The sequence below is a fragment of the Garra rufa genome, chromosome 23 (assembly GCF_049309525.1).
Source record: "Garra rufa chromosome 23, GarRuf1.0, whole genome shotgun sequence".
Lineage (NCBI taxonomy): Eukaryota > Metazoa > Chordata > Actinopteri > Cypriniformes > Cyprinidae > Garra > Garra rufa.
Genome location: NC_133383.1, coordinates 36,085,848 through 36,111,562, shown reverse-complemented (window position 1 = coordinate 36,111,562; position 25,715 = coordinate 36,085,848). Strand labels below are relative to the sequence as shown.

The 25,715-nt window shown below is 34.6% G+C and overlaps 1 protein-coding gene across 1 annotated transcript; it reads right to left on the bottom strand.

Annotated features, from left to right (window-relative positions):
- Nucleotides 1–24,085, bottom strand: tbc1d10ab (TBC1 domain family, member 10Ab). The gene is made up of 9 exons (XM_073829794.1): nt 23,266–24,085; nt 13,711–13,807; nt 12,831–12,938; nt 10,984–11,090; nt 10,775–10,889; nt 9,402–9,467; nt 6,647–6,836; nt 5,556–5,710; nt 1–4,605 (listed from the first exon to the last, which is right to left on the bottom strand). Exons 1-9 carry the CDS (start codon nt 23,457–23,459, stop codon nt 4,198–4,200), a joined length of 1,440 nt encoding a protein of 479 aa, XP_073685895.1. The 5' UTR covers nt 23,460–24,085; the 3' UTR covers nt 1–4,197.
- Between the last annotated feature and the right edge of the window lie 1,630 nt (nt 24,086–25,715).

Here is a 25,715-nt window from a genome sequence, read left to right as displayed (position 1 = left end):
TAAAATCTAAAGTAACTTTTATCAAAGTGTCTCGTTTTGGCACACAGCCTGCATTCAAATGAATTCAAATCTTGAATTCTCTCTAATTGCATTGCAACTTTTTGAACCACTCCATCAATGAAACCATAAGAATTTTTACTTCTCACATTGAAAATGGAATATGGCTTCATTGCTAAATCTATACAAATATTCCTTCTCAATCTCAAAGCATTTAATCCCACAAGAGAACTGAACCTAATTCTACGAAGCTTGATAAATATAACACCATCAGAGCATAAAATTCAGCAATCAAATAGAGATCAAGCATGCATGCTAAGTGTCCATTTGTGGATCCTCATAATAAAATATTCAGCAAACTGTGTCAGTTCAATGAAATAATGTGATACAAGTTGAAATCCTCCCAAAGAAAAAAATATGTGCATATCAAATCTGGCCATAAATGCTCATGAATATACATATCTGTCATACTTACAAGAAGAAATAGCAAGAAGAGACATAAAAAGTCTCGTAGTGTAGTAGCAATTGTTTTGGCTATGCTATTTACATCAGAGAAAATAAATCCATAGATATTTAAAAATATATTTTTTCTGCACCCTACAAAAGGTTCAGAGAATTGTGCCCTATACAGCATCCCTTCAGTTTTAGTAAATCAAGACGGAAATGTGCAAAACAATCTCTTGGTCAAGAATTTGACAGTCAAAATATACACAGCTCATGTACACGCAAGGACAACAGAAATGATGAGAAATGGACAGAGAACCTGTTACAACAGAGGAGCAAAGACCTCTTTTAGTTGGCTTTTTTTCTCCCAAAAGTTCATTGAAGTGGATTGATTCTGACTGACTTTTGCAGGAAATTAAAATCAGTTTAGCCAAAGAGTTAGATTAGATACTGTATACGTTTATTTTGGCACCAAGATAAACAGATTTAATGTTCTTAATGATGTTAGAGCTTGAAATGAAGATCTGACAGAACAGAAATGTTTGATCTCATGATATAATGCAGATCTTGGATTCATCTTGGCGCCCTCTAGTGCTCAAGAAGGTGAAATGCAATTGAATTTCAGATTTACAAATAGCTCAATAAAGCCCCTTAGTGGTCAAGACCAGAACTGCATTCATCTCAAAAATATTTGCTGCCAGTCAGATGTCAAATCATCTTGGTAATAACAAGTAGCCAAAGGAACTGTTCAGTCCTTTATTATTTACTTACCTCTCATTGTTCTAAATATTTATAAAACTTAAGGAAACATCTTAAAATCAGTCTATATGAGCACATGATATGATACAAATACTTAAATAGCTTTTTGGAGATCGAGAAGTCTTTGTGCAGTGATTCTTTAAAATTGCTGCTTTTTTTTTTGGTTTCACAAAAAAAAAAAAAAAAAAATACCAGTTAAAAGTTTTTGAACAGTAAGATTTGTAATGTTTTCAAAGAAGTCTCTTCTGCTCAACAAGCCAGCATTTATTTGGTCCAAAGTACAGCAAAAGCAGTAATATATATTTTTTCATATTTTTGCAATTTAAATATCAGCCTTTATCTGAAATAAAAAAGCTTTTGTAACATTATACGCTATACCATTCAAAAGCTTGGAGTTGGTATATATATATATATATTTTTTTTTTTATTTATTTTTTTTTAAATGCTGTTCTTCTGAATGTTTTATTCATTAAAAAATATATATTCATCTGTTTCAACATAAATGTTTTTAAGGAGCAAATTAACATTTTAGAATGATTTCTGAAGGATCATGTGACACTGAAGACTGGAATAATCATGCTGAAAATTCAGCTTTGATCACAGGAATATATTATATTTTGAAATATATTGAAATAGAAAACCGTTATTTTAAATAGTAAAAATATTTTAGAATTGTACTGTTTTTGCTGTATTTTGGATCAAATAAATGCAGACCTGGTGAGCAGAGGAGAGTTCTTAAAATATATATATATATATATATATATATATATATATCTCCAATGGTTCAAAAACTTTTGACTGGTAGTGTATGTATTTGAAATGCACTTAAAACTTCCATCCATTTGGTTTACATGGTTTTAACATAAACTAACTTAATGTGATGTACAAATCACATATATGCACTTAAAAATCATATTTTAATATAACTATATGCATCTATTTGATTTTTTTAAATGATCATATTCAAAGTGCATTTATTCAAATTGCTTGAAATCAGCATAAATCTCTTTTGTGAAAACAATCAAATTGTTTCAGTTAAAAAGTATGAAAATGGATCAAATTTGCCGAGCTGTGGAACAAGAATTATTTGTTAAAAATCAATTAAAATGTATGAGATTGAAAGAAATTTGATTGATAATACATACATACCATTACAGTAATCTAAAAAGTTTCATTTATGCAAGACTAACAAATTTGCACAAAATTAAGTTGATTAGTTGGTTAGTTTTAAAAACCGTGCAATCCAAATAGATGGAATTATGCATTTCAAAAGCATAAATCTTCAATTTAGGCCTAAATACTTTTTTCCGTAATTATTTTCCAAGTACAAAAACAGACAAATGTAGTCTCCTGAGGAAGATGTAGGAAATGTACTTGCATCCCACATTTTTAAAAAATACTGGGTTAATGACAACCCAGCGCTGGGTGAAATATGGACAACCCCAACAGTTGGGTTAAATGCTTAACCCAAACTTCTGGGTAGTTTTATTTAACTCAACTACTGTTTAAAAATGCTGGCTTGAAATGAACCCCAAATCCTACAGGCATCAGCAATAATCAAAACATGGACATTTATTATTGAGCAATTTAAAAAATGTTTATCGTTTAATATTTATTCAAATTTATTGAGCATACACTATGAGTCAAAAGTTAACCAGTAAAATTTATGTTTTTAAAAATCTCTTCTGGTCACCAAACCTGCATTTATCTTGTCCAAAGTACATTATAAATAGTAAACTTTGGAATATTTTTTACTATTCAAAATACCTGTTTTCTATTTAAATATTTTAAAATATAATTTATTCCTGTAATTTCAAAGCAGCTTTTTAACCATCATTACTCCAGTCACACGATCCTTCAGAAATCCTTCTAATATTCTAATCTGCTGCTCAAAAAAACATTATTATTTTTAAAACAACTAAGTAGAATTTTTTCAGGTTTCTTTGATGAATAAAAAGTTCAGAAGAACAGCATTTATCTGAAATAAAAAGCATTTGTAACATTATAAATGTCTTCATCATCACTTTTGGTCAATTTAAAGCATTCTTGCTAAATAAAAGTGTTAATTTCTATTATTAAGTTCTATAATTTCCCTAAAAACATAAATAAATAAAATAAAAATAATACTGACTCAGTATAGTCAATGTATAATGTTACAAAAGCTTCAGATAAATGCTGATCTTTGGCTCTTTCTATTCATCAAAGAATCCAGAAAAAAATGTACTCCACCTGTTTTAAATATTGATAATAATAAATAATTCTTAAATAGCAAATCAGCATATTAGAATGTTTTCTGAAGGATTATGTGACACTAAAGACTAAAAAAATTCTTTGATCACAGGAAAAAATTGCATTTTAAAATATATTCAAAGTTATTTTTAAATAGTAAAAAAAAAATGTACTGCTTTTGTTGTATTTTAGATTAAATAAATGCAGGCTTGGTGAGCAAAAGAGACTTTTTAAAAAAAACATTAAATATCTTACTATTCAAAAACTTTTGACTGGTAGTGTACTACTATAAAATGTTAATTTTCCTACCTATTTTGGGTTCGTTTTAAGCAAGAAATATAGTCATTTTAAGCAATAGTTGCTTTAAATTAATCTCCTAAGAAGGCTGAGTTAAACATTTAACCCAACTGCTCGGCTCGGCATTTGTCTGCCTTCTGGACCCGCTAACAGAAATCAGAACTAGTTTAAACAGCATGAGAACATCTGCTTCCAGAGCAGCTCATAAACGCTTCAATCGGAGATCTGAGAGTTGGTTTTATCTATTGGTCCTTCATTTCATTTCCAAACATGCACATACACATGCATATAATCATGTAAACACAGTTGAACTCCTCATGATGTAGTTTCATGTGATTGTGACTCCTATAAGTATGTTTTGGTCCAGCCGTGACATGTGATCTCCCCTTTGATGCCAAATCCTGAGAGAGGGCAGATCTTTCTGCGTGGTAAACATTCAGAGGTCAGCACTGGCGCTCCTCATCCAGCGCTTTACAGGTATGTGTCGTGTTCGGCGCTACTGAGACTCTGATTGGAGCCCTGCAGAGGCGTGTCTTTCTGCAGGTGCTGCGATTCGCTGGGCGAGAGGTTGTCGCTCGGTAATGGCGGGTTGTTGGATAACGGGTACGGATTGAGAGGTGGCGAAGTGTCTTTTTTCTTTTCCGGTTTGGTCTTTTTCGTTGTTTTCTTGCTCTCTGTGGTTTGCGGTACTTCGACGATGATTGTTGGGTTTTGTTTGAGGTCCTGACGACTGGGCGGCTCAGCGGCCATGATGGCTTTGGCGCCGTGCATTCTGGGAGGGGATTTACAGTGCAGTTCTCCGTGGGTCTCCTTCCAGCGGCGGAGCTGAGAGAGATGCTCCTTCTCTATGTCTCGCTCAGACACGGCCAACTCAATGACCTGAAATGGAGGGGATGTATGTTTTTTAAAGGTGAGTAACAATAATAAACCTGTACAAAGTATGTATGTTGAATTAATTTGAGATTAAGGAGTGCATGTGCCAAAAGTAACCAGCAGAGGGAGACACAGGCTATGGCTGCTGCTGACTACATACAATTTCCATTAAAGGAGAAGTTCACTTCCAGGACAAACATTTACAGATAATTTACTCACCCCCGTTTTCATCCAGGATGTTCATGACTTTCTTTCTTCAGTCGATAAGATTTTTTTTTTTTTTTTTTTGAGGAAAACATTTCAGGATTTCTTTCCATATAGTGGTGCCCCCGAGTTTGAACTTCCCAAAATGCAGTTTCAAAGGGCTCTAAATGATCCCAGCCGAGGAAGAACGGTCTTATATAGTGAAATGATCAGTCATTTTCTAAAAAACTAACTGTATTGAACTGGAATACACAGAGTTCACGCAGAGCTAGACAAGGTGAGCATTTGAGGTTATAAAGTATATAAATTGTAGTTTTTTTTTTTTAGAAAATAGCCAATCATTTCGCTAGGTAAGACCCTTCTTCCTCATCTGGGATCGTTTAGAGCCCTTTAAAGCTCTGTTTAAACTGCATTTTGGAAGTTCAAACTCGCGGGCACCATAGAAGTTCATTATATGGAGAGAAATCCTGAAATGTTTTCCCTCAAAAAGCAATTTCTTTACGACTGAAGAAAGAAAGACATGAACATCTTGGATGACAAAGGGGTGAGTACATTATCTGTAAATTTTTGTTCTAGAAGTGAACAACTTCTTTAATAAGTATGTGAAACAAACAATTCTTGTGGTAGTAGTGCTACATTGTTATTCAGCGTGTAGCATGTCTCAGGAAATTAATATGGATATTTTGCATTTTTAATGCTTGTTAAAATGTTTAACATTGAAACTGAAGTTTGTATGTATGCGTGCATGATACCTCTTCTACTAGGAAAGCCTCTTGCATGTACTGTGGCTTAATAGATCTGAGAAGCTCCATGGTCTCATACTGGCCCTGACATGCCTTCAGTTTTTCCTGAGATCCCAGCATGCACTTCAGCAGCACCAGACCCACACGGAAAATGATCTTCACTCCTGCAAAGCACAGACAAAGTAACAGTGCATTTAAGTTAGAAACGTTTGCACTACCCTACCAGTCAAAAGTTTTTGAACAGTATGATTTTTTTAATGTTTTTTTAAGTCTCTTCTGCTCACCAAGCCCGCATTTATTTGATGCAAAGTACAGCAAAAACAGGAAAATTGTGAAATATCTGTACTATTTAAAATGACTGCTTTCTATTTTAATATAATTTATAATGTCATTTATTAATATTCAGATTTTTTTTCAGGTTCCTTTAATGAATAGATTTCCTTTAATAAATAGAGTTCAGGAGAACAGCATTTATCTGAAATAGAAATCTTTGGAGACAATATAAATGTCTTTATCACATACATATATATACATATATATATATATACACACACACACACAAGTAAGTTTTATAATAACTGGCAATACTGCAAAACATATCATATGCATCTTAATTTTAATTTTAAAAAGGGGGTAAAAAAAAAAGCCGAAATAAAAAAAATATGACTCATTTTTAATTTCTATGTGACATTAAAACAAAGCAAAAAAAAAAAGTACTAGTATTTTTCCTTAAGTTCATACTTAGTTTTTTTTATTTCCTTAATTTACCATAAATTATTCAGCATATGGCTATTAGCAACATGTGTGACAATACAAAAGGAAAGCAAAGCCAAAAAAAAAAAAAAAAAAAAAAAAAAAAGAGATAAATATATCTGGAGAAAACTGATCTTTACTACAACATCTTAATGTCCAAAAAAAGCATGTTAAACATTTACACTTCCGCTTTGGCATAAAGTTGTTGCAGTCTGCAAGCAAATGTCACAAGTAACAAGGTGTGAATTTAGTGAGCTGTAAACAGTTTTGTCATCTGTGAAGGGGTGCGGTATCAAGAAAGGACAAAGTGCACACGCTATCTAACAGGCCTTTAAAGCGAGTCTCACCCTCACAGAAGAACATGTCCCACACACGCAGGACAGACGACCAGGGTAGCGTCCTGGAAAAGGCACACATAAACCACTCAGTCATGTAGAGAATAGGGTCAATCTTGTATTTCTTCAGATGCCGGTGGGCCACCGGAGACGCACGCTTGAGCAGAGCGAACAGAATCTCGCCGTCTAACTGGATAGCCTCCTGTGAAGAGAGTAATGAGAAGGAAACAGAAAGGTGACAATGGAATCTGTGATGTACAGCAGTGGATACATTTCCCTATAACATCCTTTAAAGAGATTCACAATATGTAAATTGTCTGTGGTGAATGAAATAAGTTCAGACACTCTTGCGTTTGCATTGATGTATTAAACAAATTTTCTGACGGCAACGATTCACACGCTTAAAACTGAAATGGTAAGAGGAAAGCCCCCCAGGCTGAAAAGAGTGAGATCGAGCGATAGAGAGAGAGAGCAAGATCCTGTTTTTGGTTTGATCTAATTCACTCCTTATCTGACGCCCCCTCTGGGGCATTTGCCTATTCGCTCCTGAAGGTCAGAACAAAAGACCTTACATAAAACTGGGATTGCATTAGATTCCTGGTAATGGAACAGCCCAGCAAAAATATTTCTCAAAATGTATGTTCTCTAAAGAGATGAAAATTTCATGTTTATCGGCTTACCCTCAGGGTATCCAAGATATAGGTGACTTTGTTTCTTCAGTAGAACACAAACAAAGGTTTTTAGTCATATAATGGCAGTCAATGGGACCCACGGCTTTGAGAGTCAATAAAAGATACACAGACAAAACCAAATTAAACCCAGCTGCTCATGGCGACACATTAAGGTCTTAATACTATAAACAATCGGTCTGTGCAAGAAACCGAACAGTATTTATATCATTTTTTACCTCTGATCCACCGCAACGTCCAACTGCCCTGAGCGTGTTCACAACAGCCGGCGAGCAACGCAATTACAATTACTTGTGCTTATCCTGATTGTTGCAACCGATTAAAAAGTAAAAGATTATGTTTGCTTGTGCAAACTCATCCAGAGATGTTGACTTTTCACCGACTCCCAACTTTTGAGCCTGATGGACTGAAGTTATGATTGTTTGCTCTTCGTCACAAGCCGGCTGTTGTGAACATGCTCAGGACAGTTGGGCGTTGCGGTGGATCAGAGGTAAAAAATAAAAAAAATTATATAAATACTGTTCAGTTTCTTGCACAGACTGATTGTTTCGTGCCTTAAGAGCTCACTGCATCGTCACAAGCCGCAGGGTTTAATTTGTTTTTATCTGTATATGTTTTTTTTGACTCTGCCATTATATGGCTGACAGACTGCAACGGTTTGAGTTAAAAATCTTTGTTTGTGTTCTACTGAAGAAACAAAGTCACCTACATCTTGGATGCCCTGGGGTAAGCAGATAAAAAAGTTTTTTTTAGGTGAACTATCACTTTAAAAGTGAAGTTCACTTTCAGAACAAAACTTTACAGATAATTTTTATGTCTTTCTTTCTTCAGTCATATAGAAATAGTTTTTTGAGGAAAACATTTCAGGATTTCTCTCCATATAGTGAACTTCTTTGGTGCCCATGAGTTTGAACTTCCAAAATGCAGTTTAAATGCAGCTTCAAAGGGTTCTAAACCATCCCAGCCGAGGAAGAAGGGTCTTATATAGTGAAACAATTGTTTATTTTCTAAAAAAAATTACAGTTAATATACTTTTTAACCTCAAATGCTTATCTTGTCTAGCTCTGCGTGAACTGTGTTCCAGTTCAAGACAGTTAGGGTCTGTCAAAAAACTCAATTTCATTTTCTTCTCCAACATTAAAATAGTCTTATCTAGAAACACTATCAGTTCATTTTTAAAAACTATTTATTACAATTTATATACTTTTTACCTCAAACACTGCATTTTGGGTCAAGACAGGGTATGTCAAAAAACTCCCATCTCATTTTCTCCTCCAACTTCAAAATAGCGAAACAGCGCTAAAACAGCGATGTAGGACGATTTTGAAGTTAGAGAAGAAAATGAAATGGGAGTTTTCTGACACATCCTAACTGTCATGAACCAGAATACACCAGAGTACATGCAGAGCTAGACACGACAAGCATTTGAGGCTGGAAAGTATACAAATTGTAAAATTTTTCGCTAGACAAGACCCTTCTTCCTCTTTGTTCTGGAAGTGAACTCCTCCTTTAAAGGGATAGTTCACCCAAAAATTTGTATTCTGTCATTAATTACTTACCCTCATGTTTGTTCATCTTCAGAACACAAATGTACAAAGGTGTTACAGGTTTGGAATGACATGAGGGTGAGTAATGAATGACAGCATTTTCATTTTTGGGTGAACTATTAGCTTTTAGCTAATACTGATATATTATAATGCATCCATAACTACTGTGTAAAAAAAGAAGCCAAAAAAATCACAAACAAAGCTGTTGAGACTTTTAACTACACAAGCCTGGTTAATCAGTTCTGCTGGGTTAGACAGGCTGTGAAGCGTGCAAGAGGAGCAACCCTTGAACTGTGATCCCTGAACAGCTTTCTACATCAGCATGTTTTCCTCGGCAGAACAGGGTGAGTGTGTGAATGTGATTATAAACACCTTAGACATCCCACAAGCATAACATGAGAGCATCAGCATCTCGTCTGCGATTGATCAAGTGTTGTGTCGAGGTGATTCATTGCTCTCGTGTGAATCTAAGGGTTGACAAGATGCAGACGAGTGCTGAATAGTTGAGGACTGTGTATTGTCTGCTCTTACCAGGCCTGCGCTGTAGTATCCGGGCAGATACTTCTCACAGATCTGGACCAGACCCCAGAATGCATCCTGCAAGAGCATGACCATAAAAGAATAAAAGACCAGAACAGGGTTTGGAGTTTAACTTGCTTTTGTACTCACATAATTAAAACCATTGAAACCCAAAAATGAAAATTACCCCATGATTTACTCACCTTCAAGCCGACCTAGGCGTACATCTTCTTTCAGAAGAATACAATTTGAATCATATAAAAAAAAAACATCCTGGCTCTTCCGAGCTTTATAATGGCAGTGAATGACTGTTGAGATTAGAGCTAGAGATTATTGTTTAAAGTTTTGAATATGGATATTTTTCTTACACAAATGCATTGATTCACTATTGATTTTATTAACCCCCTGGAGTCATGTGGAGCACTTCTTATGATGGATGGATGCACTTTATCGGACTTCAGAATCTTAACACCCATTCACTGCCATTATAAATCTTGGAAGAGCCAGGACATTTTTTAACACAGCTCTGACTGCATTCGTATGCAAGAAAAACGTAATATACACCTAGGATGGCTTGAAGGTGAGTAAATCATGAGGTAATTTCATTTTTTGGTGAACTATCCCTTTAATTATCCCTTGTAATGCATTGTATGATCTCATTTATAATTGTAACCATTCAAAAATACACTATAAAACTTACCTACTTAAAGTTAAGAGTCATTAAGAAAGGTAAAAAAATAAGGTTTATGAAAAGTTTTTATGCTCACTAAGACTGCATTTATTTAATGAAACGTACATTGAAAACAATAATTTTGTAAAATATTATTACAATTTAAAACAACTGTTTACTACTGTAATACATTTTAAAATGTAACTTATTTCTGCGATGCAAAGCTGAATACTAGTCTTGAGTGTCACTTGATATGTTAGAAATCATTCTAAATGATTGATTCAAACAATTTCTTAGTATTATCAGTGATAAAAACAGAAAAAGTCTAGCATTTTTTGTAATTAGGGCCTAAAACTGAGAAAATCGCCTTTAAAGTTGACCAAACAAAATTCTTAGCAATGCATATTACTACTCAAAAATTAGGTTTTGATAAATTTACAGTAGGAAATTTACAAAATATCTTCATGGAACATGATCTTAATATCCTAATGTTTTTTGGCGTAAAAGGAAAATCAATAATTTTGACCCATACAATGTATTTTTGGCTATTTATAATATCATACATATTTATAATGCATTACATATAACATTTCAAGTAAAGTGCTTTATTCTAATACATAACTGTATAAATCAATAAATAATTTATGAGATGCATTCAAAACTACTATGAGGACCATCTGCTGGATAGGAGCACAATAATGCACTTCAGTCTGACCTCAGCAGGCATGTGCATGAGCAGCACTGCGGCTATAGGAGCTTGAGCCTGACAGTAACCCTCCTCTGGTCTGTACAGCGTGTACGCCTTCAGCACCCGGAACAGATCCTGCTGTCTGCACAACGCACACACAAACACGACTGAATGATGTAACACAAGTAATGGGGTTCAAATGAAGAGGCCTGCAGGTGAAATGAGGGCAGACTTACCCGTGGCCTCCTCGAGCTACAAACATCTCATGGAATGGAAACTGTCTGTGGAGGTCTTTGTCGATCACATCCAGCCATTTAGGATCTCCAGGCTGACCGTCCAACTCCTGCCACGTAAAAATATAGAGTCAGGTATTTATATAACTGCAAAGCAGCTTGAGATGAATAAAACATTATAATAAAAGATTTAATGATTTATAAAAAGAAATTAAATTTCAGCTGTAAAGCAGCTCTACAGAAGGCAACAACACTCAGTTCATTATTGATTCTAGTCAGTTCAATAACAGTGTCAATATTGTGAAGTTAGTCACATTATTCAGCTCAGTTCACTTCAAATTTTGTTCTCATTTGACTGTCAAATCAGTTAAATTAACAACATTACTGAATATGACAGTCTTTCAACCCCAAAACAGAATAACACACAAAAAATACATAAATCACACAAATAACGGGTGTCAGTTTTTAGTTACATTAAAATGCTAAATATTACATTAAATTTATATTAATTAAAAAAATAAAAAACAAAATTTGTCCACCATCCTTACAGTGCATCATGGGATTTCAATCCCTGCAAAAATTAAGGGTCATTAAGAATTTTTTTTTTTATACGTTTTTTTTTAATGCTCACTAAGGCTGCATTTATTTGATCAAAAGTACACTGAAAACAAGAATATTGTGAAATATTATTGCAATTTAAAATAAGTTTTCTTTTGTAATAGGTTTTAAAATGTCATTTATTTCTGTGATATAAAGCTGAATTTTCAGCATCATTACTAGAGTCTTAAGTGTCACATGATACATTAGAAATCATTTTAATATGCTGATTTGAATAATTTATCATTATCACTGTTGAAAACAGCTGTGCTGCTTCATATATTGGCAGAAACCATGATGCAATTTTTCAGGATTCACTGATGACAAAAAGTCTAAAAAAAAAAAAGCAGCATTTTTTGAAAGAGGAATTCAATTAGGGCACTATAAAAAACTTTTTTTTTTTCCAAATTCCATTTTGTCATTTTCCATTTAAATTTTTCTAGACACTGTTTTAATGGTGAAATTAAATTTAACTAATCAAAAAGCATGTCTACTTAATTGAAATAATGACAATTTACCAGAAATGTATTTAAATGTTTAACAAAAAAATAATTTTAAGGTCTTATAAAATGTTTTTCCACTCAAATTTAGTTTTATTTTGACCAAATTCTGTGTTTTCTATTAATTACATTTTAATAATCAAAAGCATCTCTAAATAATTTTATTAAAAAATTGTGTTTTTTTTTTTTTCCTCAGAAATACTGTGTTGTGAATTTACATTTTTTGGTAAATAATTATTTTGGTAAATATTCCTTAACAAAATGTTTTAATAATATTTTATTAGTAGTAGTAGTAGAAGGCCTACTATTATTAAATGAACTATATTACATTAACCAACTAAACATTTATTTTGACAGGTTGTTGTGGAGATCTTTAAGACTCTTTCTCAATTTTGAGTTTTTTTCTCCAAAGAAATGGTAAAACGCTCATGAAATGACTCTCAGAGCAGTTCTAGAGATCATGTTCATGTGTTCACCTACTCATATATTGAGCCGGCAGAGGCTGAAAACCTACTTTTGAATTATTCATCCAAAATTTGGCCGATTCTAGTACATTACACAGCAAATTCCATTTTTATTTCCGTTCATGTTTTCTGCATTGCAGAAATCATGGGACCCTTTTGAATGCATCCTCGCTAAATAAAATTAATCAATTAAAAAAAAATTGTACAAGCCAGGCTGCCTTCAAATTTGGCATAATCAAACTGTTTTGGTACAGAGCCGTGGTGCTATCAAAAGTTCAAGTGGACAAACCTGAAATTTGCCCAGATTCTGTTCTTTCTTCACTTTCCCACCAGAGAGATAAAGCCACGCTCGACCTCTGAGTGATGGAGGGATGCCTTTCTGACAGCGCAACTTCACCTTCAAAGAGATGAGATCACCTGTGAGCTTGTACACTTGGATATTAGAATAAGCAATTACCTTTGTCTTAATGCAAGCATTAAATAAAACTAAGCACTTGCATTCACAAACCCATTTTATATTTTTTGCACTCTAGAGGCATTCAGAGTTAATTTAGAGTGTTTGCATAATTCACTACTACCCAAGAAAGACATAAAAGTGTATTTCATTTCTATTTTTGCTTAATCGGATGGTAAAATGTGACTGGAATAATTATGGTTATCACAAATAATCGTGACAGACTGTGTTGAGCAGAATTACAGTAATTATGCATGAGCTGCTGATGTGGCGTCCAGCTGCTGTTAACTTGAGAAATGACTAGCTCTGTATTTTGTCTGGGTGATTAGTCATTGGAGAGGAATTCAAAACCAAGAGAATCATAAACGAGAATGATAAAAGCAAATGATAACAGGACATTAGTGTAGAGACAACATTTATGACAAATATAGGCTGTTATCTAAAGCACATGAGCAGCCATAGGTCAATATAAATAATACAATAAGTAGTTCTGTGGGTGGATATTTTCATGGGTTTGGTTGTAGTTTTATCTGAATCTATTAAACAGTTAGTGACTATGGAAGCACACGATGTGAGATGTACAGTCAAATTCCTAAGATAACATCATGCTGTTGAGCGTTTTATGAACGCTGCAGCATTCTCTAAAGAATTTGAGCTATGCAAGAACAAAAATAAAAACTGTGGACAAACACAGGTCTGTTTGTCAGAGACCAACCTTCTTGTGTTTTTTGGCCATCCACTTGTCCCAACTGTTGAGCATATCCAGCCATTTGGCTTCTCTCTGCCGGAGCACGTCTGGAGGAACATCTTCACTGCATTGAGTGAGAACAGAGAGAGATTAGATCATTTATCTGATATAATATGCATGCAAGCACACCCACGCATACAAAATCACACGTTAGCTAATATAGGGTTGGAAACCGAGAACCGGTTCTTGTACAGAACAGACGTTCATGACGTTCTGTTCTGGTAACGGTAATGGCTCATCTGTACTTTTAATAAATACTCAGTGTTTTCTGGAACACCATTCAGAAACAGAGCATGGTTGTTACTGAATTGACAATGGTGGTTTAAATCGGCCTAACAACTCACCCCCTCAGTGAAATGGTCAGAAGACTTCATTAATTTAGAATTAGAATCAGAATGAGCTTTATTGCCAGGTATGTTTACACATACAAGGAATTTGTTTTAGTGACAGAAGCTCCACAGTGCAACAGAATCACAGTGAAAAGACAAGACAGAGATAATAAAACAAATAATATACAAATATAAAAAAAAATACACAATGTTTAAAACAGCAAAGACAATACACAAAATAGACAATTTTGTATGTATGTTATGTGCAAATTTGACATGTAAATTATATATATATATATATATATATATATATATATATATAAATCTGAATAATTATAAATAGAAAGGAGTTTCTAAAAAATAGGAATTAATATATATATTCATTCCTATTTTTTAGAAACTCCTTTCTATAAACGCATCCCTGTATATTTACAAATGCATTCCTACATGTTTACAAACATTTCCCAATACATTTACAAACTCATCCCCAACGATTTACAAACTCATCCCTGTATATTTACAAATGCTTTCCTATATATATATTTACAAACTCATACTCATCCCTGTATATTTACAAATGCTTTCCTACGTATATTTACAAACTCAAACTCATTCATGTATATTTACAAATGCATTCCTACATGTTAACAAACATTTCCCTATAGATTTACAAACATTTCCCTATACATTTACAAACTCATCCCTGTATATTTACAAACTCATCCCCGTATATTTACAAATCCATTCCTACATGTTTACAAACATTTCCCAATATTTACAAACTCATATCTATTTATTTACAAACACATCCCCATGTTTACAAACTTAGTAAGCTTAACTTTAGTTTATACATAAAAATTCATCCCTATATGTGACCCTGGACCACAAAACCAGTCTTAAGTCGCTGGGGTATATTTGTAGCAATAGCCAAAAATACATTGTATGGGTCAAAATTATTGATTTTTCTTTTATGTCAAAAATCATTAGGAAATTAAGTAAAGATCATGTTCCATGAAGATGTTTTGTAAAATTCCTACTGTAAACCTATTAAAATGTAATTTTTGATTAGTAATATGCATTGCTAAGAACTTAATTTGGACAACTTTAAAGGTGATTTTCTCAGTATTTTGATTTTTTGCACCCTTAGATTTCAGATTTTCAAATAGATGTATCTCGGCCGAATATTGCCCTATCCTAACAAACCATACATCAATAGAAAGCTTATTTATTGAGCTTTCATATGATGTATATATCTCAGTTTTGTAAAATTTAACCTTATGACTGGTTTTGTGGTCCAGGGTCACATATATGTATAAAAACTTAACATATCTTTAATTTATACCTATATATTTACAAACTCATCCCTATAGATCTAAAAACTTATACCTATATATTTACAAACTCACTTCTATTCATTTTCAAAGCTATCTTAACATGTTAACACACACATCCCTTTGTTTACAAACCCATCCCTATGTTTAAAAACTCATTCCTGTTAACAAACGTTTCCCTATTTACAAACTCATCCCTATATATTACAAACTTAACATAACTTTAATTTATACCCATACATTTGCATCCCTGTCTACAAACACACCCCCATGTTTACAAATGTATCCCTATATATTGAAAAACTTATGCCTATAAATTTACAAACTCATCCCTGTGTTTACAATCTCATCCATATGCGTTTACGAAATTGTCCTTACGTTTATGAACTCATCTCTATATATTAACGAATTTGTGCCTATATGTTTTGCAAACTCATGACTATGTTTACGAACTCATGACTTTATATCTACGTACTCATGCTTATGTTTACAAACTCATGCCTATGTTTGCAACCACCAATAAAAGACAATGCAAGAAATGATACAAATGCAATGAAACATTTAACAGTCCTGAGTCTTGACAACAGATACAGCCAACATGATCTTAAATATTAAAAACCTTAAACGAAGCTTTCTTGAAAGAAATCGACTCTCTGCAGTTAGTGTTCTTGTAACTTTATATTGATCAACTTGTTGTTTGACATTATTTGAGTCTTTACTAAACTATACACTTTCAGACCCATTGCTAATGTATAATAAAACAAGACATTTAAGACTTCTACACCTTTCATTTGGCAGACTTTATAATTGGACAAACGAGTTTATCTAAAAGTTGGGAAACAACCCACTTCAACTCATTCCATTGATTACAAACAAATCCCTATATATTAACATACTCATGCCTGTTTGAACTCATTCCTATGTTCACACTAATCCTTATGTTTACAAACACATCCCTGTATATTACCCACCTCATGCCTGTGTGTGTATGAACTCATGCCTATGTTTTCAAATTAATCCCTATGTTTAAAAACTTATATCTATACATTTATTAACTTATCTCTATATTTACAAACTCTTTATGTTTAAAACTCATCCCTATGTATTTACAAACTCATCCCTGTATACTTACAAACCCTACATGTTTACAAACTCATTCCTTTTTATGTAAAAGCTTAATAGCTCTTGACCTGATATGTCCACGCCAACGGCACTGTTTGAAAGGCACAGGTGTCAAATTATCTCAATTGAATCGGAGTACTGTAGGCGTCATCATGTGTTCACAGTAGGTTTTTCAGAAGAAAATACAAAACACAAGATGCTTCCCACTGCAGAAGAAAACCTGTTTTCAACTACTACCATCATGTTTAGCAACTTAGTAACAATGCCTTCAAAAGTATTACTAGGTTGCACAACCATAAAAAGTGATAAAAACGTGGGATGGCTGTTTATAAGAACGATCTGGACAATCAGAGCGGGGGAGATCACTGGGGAAAGCCTGTTTCTGGGAATCCTTCTGAGTTAGTGTTCTGTCTGATCAAGTAACCCCAGTGCCTCAACCCTGAAAGGCTTTTTATTACATCCAGCTGACAGACACACCCTTAATATGTGATTGAGTGCATTTATGTCAGAAACAAAAACGGGAAAAGAGTACATAGAGATTTACAGTAATCGATTAAAAAATGGTTGGATCTTTTTTTTTATATACCTTAACCTCAATAAAATCATTAGCAACAGAACTTCTAATGGCTCTGGTCCTGCTTCTGTGTTTTATAACTGCAGTGGTCTGTGGGAGGTCGACGGACTCATGTCAGGTAAGTTACAACATATTAAGCACTGAAGAATATTTTAACAGTGCCTTTCCTTAACAAATGGGACATAAGCTTTCTTATTTACTTAATTATCACTTATTAAATTATTTTTAAGGTCCCACAGAACTTTTAAGGTCTCCCCTCCTTCTACAGAATCAGCATTTCAATCTTGTAGATGTCCTAGGAACTTTAAAGTGGGAACTAAATGTCTATTCCAACTTTTATACAGTCACGAAGTATTGCCAATATCATGGACCACAGTAACTTGAAATTTTATAGGATGTGTTGAATTTTATCTCTGCATTCTTTCTCATCATTATAGACTACAGCTTAAACAACACTATGAATATGTTTTGTAAAATGCTCCTCTTTATATTTATTTTTTCTAGCCAGTTAGACTGTATCGTAATGTATACATAAAGTATTGTTACGTGGCACTTAAAGCACTAAATGAGTGATTGCATGAGGCATTTAAGTAGGTTGTACTATATCTTATAATATCTTTTGATGTCCATTCATGTTTATTTCATACTAGAGGAATGGGTTCACATACCGCTTGAACTGAGGCGCTTAAGTGATCACTCATGCTACATTTATGAGCACCAAAACAGTATTTATTGTTTGAATTACGTTATGAATTTGGCAAAATTCTAAAGCTATAACAAAAATTGTGATCACAAAACAAGCAGGAAAAAAGGCATTGCATGCAAATTTTAAGTCATAGCATGAAAATGTTTTTTTTATATGGTATTTCATTAAAAAATAAATGTAAAAAGTATTTTGTTAGTTCATGGGTTTGTTATTTAAAAAAAAAAAATGTATTCCCCGCCACAAAGTCATGCGGTGTGACCAATTTGCATAAAAACATAAGAGAAAATTATATCATAAGAGGACCCATGCAGACCCTTATTGTGCTTATTACTTTTTATGGTCTTTTTATGGCAAGGTTCAGTTACAAAATGTCATGTGGTGCAACTCCCTAAAACCTTGATATTTATGAATTAATAATTCAGGATATTTGTCATAACTAGCCTACTTTTAATCTTGAAATATATTTTTAAAGTTTTTGAAAATAAGGCTTAAAATGTGTTGTATTTAATGTGTAAGGGAAATACGCTATTACTTTTTATTTGATGGTTACACCAATTGACATTTTGTTTAAACCTTTTTTAATCGGATAAACGTTTTTCAAAACCATATGAAACTAAGAAATTAAAAATTTGTTCATTTTAAAAATTAGGGTTGGAAAAATAAATCGATGCATCACTAATTGAGAAATTATTCTGAATCGATTCTGAGATTTTCCGAATACATTGTGATTCTCTCTTGAAGCGATTCTGAGCTTAGTATTGAACAGCAAATGGCACTGCTTTAGAAACAGCTGTACTCTGCTTGCTTCTAATTCCTTACACTTCATAAAGTTCGAAAAGGTTGAAGCAAATTACATGGGTGTTCACAGTGGACTGCGTTTTCGCTAATTTGCGTCATTAAAGCATTCTGAGCCGAGGGGCAATTACATTAATTAAATGGCGCTCTGCAGTGCTCTTCTTTGTGAGCATTTGAGTGTGCAGTTTAAAACTAGATTAGAGTGCCATCTGCTGTTCAGAATCAATTCCAAAGAGTCAATCCACAAATCTTGATGCAGGGATAAATTGTTGCAGCCCTACAATAAACGTGGCACAGATTTTGAATACATTTTTTTTTTACTTATGATGGAGGAAATGCATGACATGATAATGATGGATGAAAAGCATGTTATAGATGTCCATCCCTGCCAAGCGTTCCAATAATCCCCTGGCAAAAGGTCAACGACAGGACAGTCTGCGTAAACCCTTATGGTTTATGCACGCAAATGCTCTGTCTTGAAATGGAAAGCACATATACTCACACACATGCTGTGTGTACACAGATTACGCAGTCCAGATTGGATTATCGTCAGCGATCAGATTACAGATGATTGCGGTTGTTTAGATCTATGGAACAGAAGCAGGGCCCATCGTCTGCCTGTTTACTTTCCCCTGCACACGGGTTGAGCTAATTATGTTTCGCTGAAAACACAAGAGACAGTTGAATGGAGCTGAATAGAGATTGTGAAGAACAAGAGGAATTGTCTCATGGAAACAGTTGAGGTCCTTTGACCATACAAGCATCATATAAGTACTCAAAAAGTGTTTCCTTTCACCCTATAGACAAGTTCTTTACGCCAGTTAGCAGGGGAGTTAAACAGGAAGCACATGACTGCCAAAAAAATCTCTTTGCTCTCTTTCCATGTTCATTCCCTTCCTGGTGCTTGCTTTTACATAAGGCTAAAATGACAAGTAGGCTCTGATTGGCAAAATAAGAACTGAAAGTGTCAATGTTAATATATTATATAGATAGTTCAGACCAGACTGTAATATCCTGATTGGATGAGTCATGCTCAGAGCACAAAAACATCCACTAAAATGACTTATGTCCACAGGTTCCAGTCAGTTTGAATGGAAAAGCTCCTCTCAGAGCACAACAGAAGATACAAACACAGATGAAGCTCTGTTCTGTGCTTTCCAAACATGAACTAGTACACTAAAATGCTCCCCAGAGGCTTGGCACTTGGTTTTATCTCCATGGCAGTAGTAAACAAATGGAGGGAAACAAAAGCCAAACAGTGAAAATGTCATAAGTCAATGACTCTCCATAGAGAAGTGCAATTGTCATTGTCAATTGTGCAGACAAACTGTCCCGGCAGCATGAGCACAGCCCTCTTTCTCCGACAGACTTTAATGTCATTAAGTATGAATGATATTTTTGTCCTTGATGGTCCACTCCACAGTAATTACAGTCCTCAAAGACTTCTTTTATACGTTATTCGATGGGAAGAAGAGAGCGGTATGTGTGAGAAAAAAAGCTATTTTCCAATAAAAATGCACAGAATTTTTCCTTTCCAAGACAAAGTCAGAATTAATGCCATCTATTTTTTATAGAAAGGCCAAGATGGAGAATCAGCAGATTTCGGAGAAACTGGTTTTAATAAGCTTTAAAAAAAAAAAAAAGTAGGTATTACACTTGAAAAATGAAAAAAATTCAATGCGAGGATCAGCGGAAGTGCATACATTTTTGAGTTTCTGTGTGGGTTCGCTAATTCTCTTGACAGATTATTTAAACCTTTTCTTTTATCAGCAATTAAAACTATTTAGATGCCTGTCCGCCACACTATCATCTATCGAATGAACTGAATGAGTCACTGAAGTGGTTTCATTGCAAAACCAAAAACACTTGCAGGGTGGTTCTGCCAAAACAAATCAATGAGCAATTCTGAGTGCTAAAGGGAGTTCACAGTATGAGGGGAAACTCCTGCAGGAGTCTAAATGAGATACTGGAAAGAAACACTCTGTTGTACAGGGAATAAGAGACATTCTTCATGTGAACTGTAGAGGACAGATGCGCCTTTCTGTGATTAATTCAACAGCAGATTAATCTGATCAGTGTATGGCTGTTTGGCTGAACAGAACCGCATTGTCCCGAGCCATTAGAGACACTAAGTCAACACAAAACAGACAAGTGTTTGTAATAGCTGCAGAAGAGGATGCATGCAATTTATAGGATCATCTAGAGAAAAAATTAATTTGAGATGAACATTAGTTTGTACAATATATCCAGTTCTGAAACTAAGGGTGTTCACACTTGTAGTTCGATTTGTTTGGTTCATTTGGTCCAGACCAAAAAGGATACATTTAGTCCTGGTTCGCTTGGCGTTCACACTGGCATTTTTAACAGCGAGCCTAAACATACCGAACCTAAAGGCATAGTGATACATTCACAACCTGATTGGTCGGGTTGCATGACGTACATTTTGTGACGGAAATCACCAAACACTCCAAACAAAAGGAAAAGGCCTGTTTGACTTAAAGCACACCTAATGCCGTCTGCTGGACTAAGCACGCTCATCGTTGCTTGTATATGATTTTATTTTCACCACAAAGAGTTCATAAAAGGCACTTTACCTCCTTGTTGCTCCAAGTTTGCCCTCTGCTCATTTTGTTTAGGATAACCTGCTTGTTCCCTTTCTGAAATCATATCGCATAGCGTTGCATCTTGTCATTACTTCCAGTTTTTGGTTCGTTTTGAAGTATTTGGTCCATGTTGCATTCACATTTCATTCTAACCGCACCAGAGTTAGTTAGTAAGCGGACCAAGACGCATCTTTTTAGTGGTCTCGGTCTGCTTGTTCGGTTTGGATGGCAGCGTTCACACTTACTCAAATGAACCGCACTAACAGAGCAATCGCACCAAAGTTCATGAGTGCATGTGTGAAGACACCCTAATGGTGCGTTCACACTGCCCCAAACGTCAGTGTCAGTTGCGGCAAAGATTACATGTAAAGTCTATGGTTGAGTCCGTCAGAGGTTCTGCGGTGCGTTGGATCCGTCAACTTTTCAAGCGTTACCTGCGTTTCAAGCGTCAACGCATCAAACGCAAGCAACGCAGAAGCATTGTTTATTCAGGGGAAGTGTGCAAACTAGATGCGTTGGGAGCGTTGCCTGACGTGTTACCAAAAAGCAAGCGTTGCAAGCTTCAACGTACATGCGTCAAACTAGATGCGTTGGGAGCGTTGCCTGACGCAGATACACATCAAATTTTCATTTTTGGGTGAACTATCCCTTTAATATAAGTGGTAAATATTAATACTGCTCATATGCATCAAGACATTAGCCTAATATTTTACCTGGAACATTTCCATCTGACTGGAAATGATAAGAACAAACACAAATGTTATCTGGAAATCCTGGTTCAGTTTGGCCAACCACAACGCCTTTTGTTCCTCAGACATTTTTTGCACTCTTCTTTATTTGTTATAACTTTTAACAGTCTGTAGTACTCCACATGTATTTCCCAGTCCGACCCGGAAAAAATATGAGTTTGTTCAGTTCAGTGGCACTGTTTACGTTTAGTGCCGCCAATATATATTCAAAAGTAACACTATTTTTTAAAAGAAATTATTATTTTTATTCAGCAAGGATGCAATAGGTTGATCAAAAGTGACAGGAAAGACATTTATATTTCTTTAACTTTTTATAAATGATTTTCTTTTAAACTTTCTATTTAACACGAAACCCTGAAAACAAATAATTATAGTAATACCATTTCCAGAAAAATAGACAGCACAACAACTACTTTTAACATTGATATTAAGAAGAAGAAATGTTTCGTGAGTAGAAGATTTAATTTTATACAAATATGTTAACACAGAAAATAATTACTTTAAATTATAATAATATTTCACAATATTGCTGTTTCTACTTTAGTTTTTATCAAATAAATGCAGCCTTGGTGAGCCATAAAAACTGGTAATGCATTTGTGTATACTCCAGTCGAAATCTTTGTAGAGAAACATATTTCACTTTCTGATTAAAGAAATAAATAAAAGTAAAACAGAAAAAATAAAAGAAAGGGAATCCAATTCTCTTAATCATACTGATTTACTAAAATTAGATTTCACTGCATTTTCAGAAATCCAGAAAAAGGCAAGCAAATGATACTAAACACACACAGGTTATTTTATTATATAACAACATCCGTTCGGACATGGATGGAGGAACGTGAGCTGACCAAGCACTTCTCAAAGCTAGTCAGATGAGAAGAACTCAGCAAGAACAACCTCTGGGGACTTCAGTGGTGTTACAGACCTGTCAACTCATCTGCGCTCACATGGACGAGGACGAAGACTTGGAATACAGATTGTCCTCAAAAACAACTCAGAGTCCACTTTATGAAGGCACTCATGAAAGTGCTCAAATAAAGCATTAGTATGCGTCACAGTAACTTTGATGAGTAAGTCATTACATAATGCTTAATCAGGAGCTCAAGGGCATTTGAATGTGTATGCAAAAGTTTCCCGTTCATTTGTAACTGTTGTTCATAATGAGTGTTATATAATGCAATAAGATCTGTTAATGAAACTTATTATAAAGAGTTACAAATACAGATATTCTAGATCACCTGTTTCTATAGTATAAAAAGTTATCAATGGTTTAATGTTTTTCCCTGACCTGCATAAATGTAACTTCCACTTACTTTTCTCCTTTGCTTTGTTGTGCTCCTCCTATGAATCCGTATTTGTCGGTTTGGATCTCCGTGTTGGCGACGCCGTTGAGCTCGGAGTCAGAGCCGAGAGAAGAGCTCTCGTACTCGGCCAAATTCTCCACCGTGCCCCGCTGACTCTTGCTGTCCTTCCACTGCACTCCGTTGCCCGCCTGAAGCTTAGCCATGCTGAATATGAGCTCCAAACGCGATAAATTCACTTGCTTGTTGCCCAAGCAAGAATAAAGTGTTTTGACACACAGATAGTGGATTTCCTGCTGTCAAACCGCCTCGAACTATCAACACACTGAGATTTGAGCCAAACAACCTCCAGTGGCACTAACGATACGCCATATCTGATGCTAGCGACATTAAAGTGAAGTAAAACTCAGGTTTATATGACCCTGACAGGCCATTGTGAATGTTTACTAACGTTACGTTAGCTACATTTATAAACTAGAGTTTCAAAGAAGACACATATATGAAAGCATATTATGAATGAATGCATTGAATTAACTTAGCCACATAATAACATCCCTCTATCTTAAGAAATCTCTACCGCTTGCTTGGTAATTTATTACGGATCAAAACTAAACGAAACTCGACTGATTGTTTGCCTTCTGCCAAATTCTGTCAAACAAACCACAATTGTAAGAGCTAGCACGCTAACCCGATGAAAAAGCACAGCTTGACAACTCTCCGTTATGAATGAATAAAACCCAGACTCACTGTGTTGACAAGTCATCATTTGTATTATGTTTCTGACGCCATCGTTTTAATCTTAATTCATATAATCTGTGTTTACGAGCGTTTGTGTGTGACTAACTGACTGGCTTTGGTGCTAAAGTCGCAGAGGAGCTTTAAGGAGGCGTGGCTGATTATGCGCAGTGCACTGCGTGTTATTTACATCACCTTCAAATTGCAACCACAATAAACTCACAAAAGTTTTTAACATACACAGTTTTACTTCGTTTTTGGTGTTATTTATAGTTTTATATTATTATAGGGGGTATTATATTTACCTAATTTAATTAGAGTATTATATAATAGGCTAAATACAATAATAAGGGATGAATAATCCTCAATGGCTTTCCAGTTAGTGCTCAATGTTTAACCATGTCCTTTGCACTGATTTTTGCCTTTCGTGATGGAAAAGCAATTATACAGTGAATCCCTCACATGCTGTTCTCATGATTGTCGTAAAAAAGCCTTAAGAAAGTCATCAGGGAAAGTGTTTACATATTCAGCATGACTATTTATTCAGATGTAGGCTACTGTGTGATTCTAAAATTCTAAAAACCCAAACAGTCTAAAGTATCAGCAATACACAGTGCAGATCAAAATGAATGAATGATTGACTCTTTTTTTCTGAAGTATTGTTAATCTTCATCTCTCAAAACTTGAACGAATGTTAGCTGTAGGTATACCACTGCATTTCAACAAAAACCTTTTGTGGAAAACACAGTGATCAAATTAGAGAGCAGTAACCACTGAAGCACAAAAGAAGATTACAACTGGAATTTTGGAGGGTTACAGCTGACGGAAATTAGTAGGAAGTATAGAGGCCCTTGATTTGAATGATTTCAGCACATATGTGGCCGCAGGACATCACTAGTATCTCAGATTGCGCCGATGTGATCTTGTACAGGGTTGTGCCAAACCAATTTGTACTATAGACCAATTTAGAGTAGACATCACAGTTATGTCACTTGCAGCTGCGTGTGCATAGTGGCTGCAGAAAAACAGGTTACAAGTGGAGGTAAATGGGTAAAATCCATGGAATAAGAGGAAAAAAATATTTTGGGCCTTTTTTTTTTTTTTTTGTCGAAATCGGAATGCAGATCATTTTTATAAAATACTGTCATCAAAGATGCCATTTAAAGCTAAATGCAGATTTTTAATGGACATACAGATGAAAACTGCTATGATTACGCTACCTTTAAAGCATAGGCTAAATTTGATTTAAACAACAGGTCATAATATTCACATTTGCTGTTCATAGGGGCGCATTGTATTAGGCCAACAGTTACAGCAAGAAATATTATTTAAACCTATTAGTATTAACATTTTTGCATTACATTTAATCTCACAATTCTGACTTTTTTTTTTTTTTTTTTTTTTGCAAATGCAAGTTTATATTTCCTATTGATTTAACTCAAAAATAGTGAGTTTTCTGCCACCAAATAGGCTTCGCCCATAAAAAACGTCATCCCTGTTTCAGTTCTGTAAGACTATCCTATATATAATGTCAATTTCGTTCAATACCAGTGCTTATCACTGAGTGACAATCTCTTGTAATAATTAGAGAACATTTTTAAAATGACATCTAATCAATATAATCTATAATCTTTTTTAAATCTAGGTATTTTCGACCATATCCGTGTAATTCTCTCTGTGTTATAAAACTCTCCCTGGTTTTCTGCAACCATGATGCAATTCAGTGT